This window comes from Grammomys surdaster, unplaced genomic scaffold (assembly GCF_004785775.1).
Source record: "Grammomys surdaster isolate TR1022 unplaced genomic scaffold, NIH_TR_1.0 125950, whole genome shotgun sequence".
Taxonomy (NCBI): Eukaryota; Metazoa; Chordata; class Mammalia; order Rodentia; family Muridae; genus Grammomys; species Grammomys surdaster.
This window is the reverse complement of record NW_021620771.1, coordinates 3469809-3478249: the sequence shown is the minus strand read 5'-3', so window position 1 is coordinate 3478249 and position 8441 is coordinate 3469809. Positions and strand designations below refer to the sequence as shown.

Sequence of the window (8441 nt, the reverse complement as noted above, 5' to 3'; positions counted from 1 at the left end):
TGCAGAGTGAGGAGACTAAGCAAGGGAGTGCTGAAGGGCCCAGAGACTCAGAGATGAATACTTCCCTGGTCAGCCTTGTGCCCAGGCTCCAGGGTCTTTGTACCGCCTGGATACCTGTGCGTCAAGGGGCATCATATTTTCCCCCACCAGCAGCTCTTAGCTCAACCTTACCTTCCCAGAATGGCTGTGCAGAGTAACTACACAGTGGGAACCTTTCTTTGATTCCCTGTCTACCCTGGTAACTACTATTCAGAACCAACTTTCTCATAGGGTGCTGGCTTCTTGCATCCAGTGCTTTCTTATCTCCCTTGGGCCCCCAGAATCAAATCCTTCCTCTGGGACTCAGTGGATATTCCACACATATATCGGTCTGACAGTCATCCTGTAGCATCCTTCACAAGGGTAGGGAGGTTGGAGGGGGGTGCTCTGGGCATCACACCTACATGGCAGAGATGGCAGCCTGTGATCCTCAGACACCAGGCCTAGCCCAGGACCTCTTCCTCAGATTGGCATCCCCAACAGGCCAGTAGGATTATTTATCAGCCTACACAGAGTTCTAAAACCTCAGAGCTTCAGGTCCCTGGTCATCCTCTCTGGCCCTGAGATTCACCCAGCTGTATGCCCTTTGCCTTCTAGATAAGGCAGAACTTCTTATGGCCCTCACCGTGGCCTCCAGACCCCACATGTTCTCCTGAATAACCTGGCAGCCTGCTCCCTCATGCAAGAACGGTGTCCTGCCGCACCCAGCAGCCCATACGATCTCTGTAGCCCATGGTCATCCCTCCCTGGACTGGAATGTGTTTCCTCCCCTGGCTGAGTCTTGCTCAAGCTAGAAGCACTCTGAGCTGGGCCATGGGCGCCTCCTCCATCTCCCAGGTGGCTGGCTCATGAATGTTTAATGAACAAGTGAGTGAGCAAATTCCAATTGAAGGCAACAAATAGTTATTGAGCTGCTGGGCCGGGGTGGGGTGAGACTGGAGGTGATGGACTGAGCTGACTGTACACAGAGATCTGTCAAGTGAGCTATTGTCAGGGCCTGGGGACTGGATAAGTCAGGGGGTATCCTGGGAAGAGGTGGGATGGGTAAGTTCAGGAGGAGACACTGTCAAATGGAGTAATGTGACGAAGTGAACTTAGGGCCCAAAGAACTGAGGCCACCAGACTGACATGGGAAGAATTCCTGGGGGACTCTGGGGCAGACAAGATGAGACACCCTTTCTTTACCTAAGGGCCTCCACCCGATGTCACCTTGGCCCCTCTGCAAGCCAATTAGGCCCCAGTGGCAAGCAGTGGGATTAGTATTAGTATGATATCTCCCGGATGCTGAATCAGCCTCTGGCTTAGGGGGAGAAGGTCACTTTATAAGGGTCTGGGGGGGGGTCACTGCGTGGAGTTGCGCTGTGGGAGCCGTAGGTGGCTGAGCTCGCCAGGCAGCCTTGGTCTCTGTCTACGAACAGCCCGTGGGGCAGCCTCGAAGGCCGCAGCCATGAACGGCACAGAGGGCCCCAATTTTTACGTGCCCTTCTCCAACGTCACGGGCGTGGTGCGCAGCCCGTTTGAGCAGCCGCAGTACTACCTGGCCGAACCATGGCAGTTCTCCATGCTGGCAGCATACATGTTCCTGCTCATCGTGCTGGGCTTCCCCATCAACTTCCTCACACTCTACGTCACCGTACAGCACAAGAAGCTGCGCACACCACTCAACTACATCCTGCTCAACTTGGCTGTGGCTGACCTCTTCATGGTCTTCGGAGGGTTCACCACCACCCTCTACACCTCACTGCATGGCTACTTCGTCTTTGGCCCCACGGGCTGCAACCTCGAGGGCTTCTTTGCCACACTTGGAGGTATGAGCATGGGAGCCAAGGGAGCATGAAAAGGCCTGAGGAGGGTCTGCAGCTTAGGAACAAGCATTTAATGGGTCTCTTTAATCGGGTATCATCTAAAGGCCTAGCTTATTCATTGACAAACACTTGTGACCCCAAGCTAGGCTGTTGTTGAAAGCAGGCACTGAACGTTCGTTCATCTATCTCATTTTGAGTAATGCAAGAAACATGGGTTCAGAGAGGCCAAGGACTCACTGGGGAGTCACAGTGTGTGGGGGTGTCCGCTGAGGCAGACTGAGCACCAGGAGTGAGCTAGAAAAGACACATAGGTCTAGGCCCTTTAATCCCTGGTCCAGATAACAATTGGCTCAGTGGACTGCATGTCTAACTGCCTAGCCAGCCCTGTCAGCTTCCACCAGAGTACATGCTCCATATACTGGGAATCTCAAAGTGTTCATCCGTTTCTTTTCTTTTTGTATCTTTAGAGTACGGCACAGTCTCACATAGTCCAGTCCAGACTGGCCTTAAATTCTGTAGCTGAGGATGTACTTGAACTCGTGATCCTCCTGCCTCAGCCTCTCAAGTGCTGTGATCAAAGGCATGGACCACTATGCTACACCAAGTGTTTCCAAACACTTTCTCTCACTTGATTGGAAAATCAGTGAGGCTATCTCAAGGAACGATGGAGCATGTTTAGCTGAGGGGATGGAAGCAGGAAGCAGGCAAAAGTCACAGAGATATCGGAGGGCCCAGGCCAGAGCCAGGGTCTACTGGCTGGAACTCAGAAATGTTTCCAGTGGATGTAGGAGGAAACAGGAGAAGTGGGCGTAACAAAGCCCAAAGCCAGGGTGACCGGTGGGTCTAGGTTGCATGAGTCCCAGGGGTGCTGTCTTATCTCCCCGCGTTCAGGGTACTGCCTTGGTAGCACTGTTGGGCATCTGTTACCTTCTGTGACCACAGCCCCAGTCTCTGGACAGAAGCTGGGGTACCATGCTGGTGAGCTTGTCTCTGTGAGGTGAGGCCCAGGCCACACCTGCCATCCAGGATTCTTGTTGGTAGCATTCCTGTTATTCAGAAGTTTGTTATGTGGTCCTTCCCCATATTGGGCTTCTGAGGGTAACATGTGGACTAGTGTCTGGAGCCCCCTCTTTACCCCTCTTTTCCCCTGCCAGACACTAGCCAGGGTGTGGCCCTAAGCCACTCAGTCACTCTGAGGCAGTGTCTCTCATGAGCCTAAAGCTCTAACCAAACAGAAGGCTCTGGTTCTGTCCCTTTGCTCACTTTGTCTGGCATGGACTCGTCACCCCCTCCCTCCCTCCTGGCCAGCCCAAGCTCACTGCAATCCCAAAGGCCTGGTTCAAGTCTCAAACCAGCTTCCATGCTACCCTGTACTCTATGCAGGTGTTTGTTCTCTCTGGCGTGAGGTCAGAGCTGGAGGACTGATGGCTCCTAACTGCCTTGCAGGTGAAATCGCCCTGTGGTCCCTGGTGGTCCTGGCCATTGAGCGCTATGTGGTGGTCTGCAAGCCCATGAGCAACTTCCGCTTCGGGGAGAATCATGCCATCATGGGCGTGGCCTTCACCTGGGTCATGGCGTTGGCCTGTGCTGCTCCCCCACTCGTTGGCTGGTCCAGGTAATAGCACAGAATATTGGGTCTGGCAAGGTCTTTATGGGATTCCCATTCAGAACACAGAGCCCTCAGATTGGCTCCAGGCATAATGTAACGCGGTCTTGCCCCCTAAAACCATCCTGGTGACTTTCCCAAGCTAAGGTCTAAGACAGACAAGAAGAGAGGGACTGTAGAGTCTGATTCCATCTCTGAGCCCCATAGCAAGGAGAACCCTGGACATCCCAACTCTTCACCTTGGCCAAGTCCCTAATCCTCAGCTAAGCCAAGGCCAAACCACAATCCTCTTTGGTTGAGTTCTGGGCATGGGCAGCTTGCTCTCTCTTTCTCTCTCTCTCTCTCTCTGACCTTGGACCTTAGGCCCTGGAGAAGCTGAACCTTCCCAACATGCATGGTGACACTGTAGCCCCAGGAACTAGGTCCCATCTAGCCTCCAGGTCACCATATCTAAATGAGACAAGAGAGGGTGGGGACAGTGGTTTGGACACCTGGTCAGGCTATGAGGTACACAGAGCCTCAGAGAGTCTCCATTCTCTGCCCACATCTCTTCCCCATCCCAGGAGTCCACCCAGGGCCCTGATTGAGTCAGAGTCCCTCATTCCTCACTGGCCTCTTCCCTTACCTTCACCCACCTGACTTGGCAGGCCTCCACAGACACACTCAATGGACACTCTGGGTTCTGAGTGCAGCCCAACATCACTGTCCTCAGATATCACCATCACATCGTCCTCGTTTCTGGAAGCTGCACAAGGCCCTGATGATAGCAGCAGGCCCACCCTTATTGTAGAAAGCATTGCTGTTATGTGCACAAACTGCAGCATTCACAGAGAAGGCCTCAGCTCCCCTCTCCAGCATCCTCTGCCACTAAACCACCCAAAGGGCAGTGGGCTGGTGGAGGAGAGCTGTGTGGTCAAGTGACAGGGAGCTGGATAAGTCTTACCTGGTGACAGGGCCAGCAGGTAATAACCATGCTTCCTGAGGCCCACAGAAGTAGACCCCACACTTATGTCTGGCTGGGCGTGTGTTTTTCTCCCTGCTTTATCATTCCTTGCACTGACCCTCAGGTATATCCCTGAGGGCATGCAGTGCTCGTGCGGGATTGACTACTACACACTCAAGCCCGAGGTCAACAACGAGTCCTTTGTCATCTACATGTTCGTGGTCCACTTCACCATCCCCATGATCATCATCTTCTTCTGCTATGGGCAGCTGGTCTTCACAGTCAAGGAGGTATGAGTGGGGGTCTCCCCAGCCCCGTGCTGGGTGACCAGAGCTGGGTGCCAGGGTTTGTGTGGACACCGTCAGCTAGACACAAGTCTGTACCCCTACAGGCCGCTGCCCAGCAGCAGGAGTCAGCCACCACTCAGAAGGCAGAAAAAGAGGTCACCCGCATGGTCATCATCATGGTCATCTTCTTCCTGATCTGCTGGCTTCCCTACGCGAGTGTGGCCATGTACATCTTTACACACCAGGGCTCCAACTTCGGCCCCATCTTCATGACCCTGCCAGCTTTCTTTGCTAAGTCCTCTTCCATCTACAACCCAGTCATCTACATCATGCTGAACAAGCAGGTGCCTGGGCTGAGGCCGGGCGTGTGGAGAGTGAGGGAGAGAATGGGAGGGGGAGGATGGGGCAGGGAAGGCGTTCTACTCAGACTGCTGGCAGGCCTACCATGAACTCTCAGGCTGGTACCCCCCCCATCTCTTGGAGTCAGTCCTCCGGGTGACCTGCCATCCACTCCTATGAGATACAGCTGACCAAATGGTTCTGGAAGTCTGCTTTAGAAGTCAGGTGCAATGGTGCATGTTTGTAATCTTAATACTGAGGCAGGAGGATCTTGAGCCGTAGGTCAGCCTGGGCTAAATAGTGGATGTGTGCTCCACTTACCCCCAAAACTGGCTGTGGTCGTACACTGCTATAGCTCAGCATTCAGGAGGCTGAAGTAGGCAGATTAGAAATTCAAAGCTTTCTTTGGCCATACAGTGATTTGGGAGCTATCCTGGGCTACTTGAGAGTCTGTCTCAAGAAGCAACCAGAAAATATCAAGTAGTTCCAAGGCTAGGAATAGAATGGTCTCACTGGAAAGCTAAAGAAATTGCTAAAAATATTGCTAGTTCTGGGAAGACGGATTAAGCCGCTGTTAAAAGCCACAGTTTCTCTGCAGAAAGGATGTGGTCTCTGGACCTAGACTCTGGGTTCAAGTTCTAGTTGTGCCACATTCAGGCTGGGTGACCTTGGGTGAGTCAGATATCTCCCCATCTGGGCTTCGGTATTCCTAGTTATAGGAAGGGCCAAATCTCAACTCTCAAATTAGACGAGATCATGGTCAGAAGGTCCTACGCATCCATGGGACATGGACTGTCATCAGACAAAATCCCTTGTGCTGTGTTCCCTGGCATCTCTGGTTGAAGGTCAACATACGTTTAGCAAGCTCCCCCAGGGAGCCAGGCTTAGTGATCGGACATGCTGGAGGGTGGGGCTGAGGCTAGGCAAGTGGTAGAGCCTGACTGTGCCTCTTGTCTTCCAGTTCCGGAACTGCATGCTCACCACGCTCTGCTGCGGCAAGAATCCACTGGGAGATGACGAGGCCTCTGCCACTGCCTCCAAGACGGAGACCAGCCAGGTGGCTCCAGCCTAAGCCCAGCCAGAGACTGTGGCTGACTGTAGGCGTCTCCTGTCCCCACTCGCCCCAGCCACAGCCCCCACCAGGAGCAGCACCCTTTGGAATGAGGTCATGCAGGCTCCCTCAGTGTTCTTTTCTTTGTTTTTAATGAATTCATGAAAGCAAAATGAGGCTCCCCACTCAACAGGGACAGCTTGACAAAGGACATCTATCCACCAAGACCCCCAACCTGGAGTCCCCAATTCCCGGGGGGCCAGCGGGATCTGTACCCCTCCCCTCAGCTTGTCTCTCAGGAACATGACAAGTGTCCCGGCTTAGGGCTAAGTGTCTAGGACAGAATGGAACACATAGTAGCTGATTAATAAATGCTAGCTGGATGAAGGGAAGAATGAGTGACTGAATGAGTGGATATATGAATGGAGGGATTACTGGACGGGAACACAGATGTCCTCAGGTGCCCAGTCTGGCAGAGCCAGTCATGATTGGCTGGAATCTAATCCATAAGCAGTTTTACATACCTGCCCTGGTTTTCCACACCCCCACCCTTACCCCAGATGGATCTCCCAAATCTGGGGCCCTGATAGAATGTGGCTGCTTCAAAGACAGAGAGATGATGGGGGGAGGGGGTGGGGGGAAGGCAGGGGGAGGGATAGAGGGAGGGGGGGGAGACACAGAGAATGTGTGTGTATGTGTGTGTGTGTGTGCAAACACTTTGTATATAAAGAGCACAGCTGGTAGTTGTGTTATAAGTAACACCAACTAATATAATTAATTAACCATCCTAATGGTCTCTGCTTGTTAAGTGACTGCTTGGGAATTGGGCAGGGCCCAAGCACTCAGATAAGATATTTCCCCGAGCCCCAGTAGGCTTTTACAAATGACCCAGGCCTTTGGGCCTGTGCAGGGCTGAAGCTGGATCACAGAGATGAATGACCACAGTGACAGCAACATGGGCTGCAACCATTAGGACCAAGAACGCACTGAGACCAGGGGTCTCAGGCCAGGCCTAGGTCCTCCCTTCAGGATGGAAACCTTGGCTCATGTCTCTCAGCTTACTTGGCCTGTGGAGACATAGCCCTTCCTCTTGGCTTCTGGATATATTTGTTCCTTCTACACCAGCAACCAAGTGGCAACAGTTCCAGGCCAGTGTGGAGTTTTAGAAGCCATGCCAATATGCCCACCTTCAGGGAGCAGCTGAGTCCTTGATGCCATCCTTGTTCTGAAGAGCTCAGAAACACAGTGCAAGACCTGACCAGGCCTCATCCTTAGGATATTCATGGATCCAGTTCCCAGCTCCCTTGCTGGGTATGCTGTTTTCCTTGGGGTTTGGTCTTTTCTTTATCTCAGAGAGTTTTGGCTTTGAGGCCAACAGGAACTGTGGGGTGTCAAAATTGAGTAGCCTCAGTCTGCATCCCTCCTCTATAAAACCACAGCTGGGCCCTCAGCAGGCCTAGCTCTGCATGGGGGACAAAGGCAGAGGCATTAAAAGCTCAGCTCCTAGACTTGGTGGCAGTGGTGGTCTGTTGCTCTCAAGCTCTTTCTTTCTTTCTTTCTTTCTTTCTTTCTTTCTTTCTTTCTTTCTTTCTTTTTTTCTTTTTCTTTTTTTTTGTTTTTTTTGTTTGTTTGTTTGTTTTTTGTTTTTCGAGACAGGGTTTCTCTGTATAGCCCTGGCTGTCCTGGAACTCACTCTGTAGACCAGGCTGGCCTCAAACTCAGAAATCCACCTGCCTCTGCCTCCCAAGTGCTGGGATTAAAGGCATGCGCCACCACTGCCTGGCCTCTCAAGCTCTTTCAAAATGGATGGAAACTGGGAAGTTTCCCTGACCCCTAGGTAGGGAGGAGTAGACCATGTAGGGACAAGCAGTCCAGAGTCCCTGGGGAATGTGATAGAGCAGCTCCATCAGATTAGAAACCCAACTTGAGCAGTATAGAGACATGGTGACCTCTCTAAGCCTCTGTATCTGCAAAGAGGAGCTTAGATTTGCCCTTGAAGGGATTATATGGGATTTAAGGGACTTATGTGGCCAGCCTACTTCCTGGCATGCTGAAGATATTGGCACACTATGGTATTCTAGACCTTGGCTTAGAGCTGCCCTTACCGGGACACCTCCACTTAGCAAAGGATGGGATGGAGCCTCAGATATGGAGTGACACCATCTTCCAAGAAGGAAAAGGTGCCAGGGTCTGGGATGAAAGCCCCTTGGTGCTATGTTGGTCAAGGGTAGGTGACAGCAAAGGGTTATTTGCTTCCTCTCTCCATGAGTGACGTCAATGAGGTTTCATTTTGTCACAAGTGACAAGAGATTCACCCCAATTGCTGCAACAGAGGCTGATCTCATTGGCTTATGGACGTGAAAACCTGCTC

General features: G+C 52.3%; 1 protein-coding gene across 1 annotated transcript; it reads left to right on the top strand.

Moving 5' to 3' along the window:
• The first annotated feature begins 1409 nt into the window (after positions 1-1409).
• Rho (rhodopsin) lies at positions 1410-6455 on the top strand. The gene is made up of 5 exons (XM_028753569.1): positions 1410-1847; positions 3291-3459; positions 4518-4683; positions 4785-5024; positions 5981-6455. Exons 1-5 carry the CDS (start codon positions 1487-1489, stop codon positions 6089-6091), a joined length of 1047 nt encoding a protein of 348 aa, XP_028609402.1. The 5' UTR covers positions 1410-1486; the 3' UTR covers positions 6092-6455.
• Positions 6456-8441: the final 1986 nt, after the last annotated feature.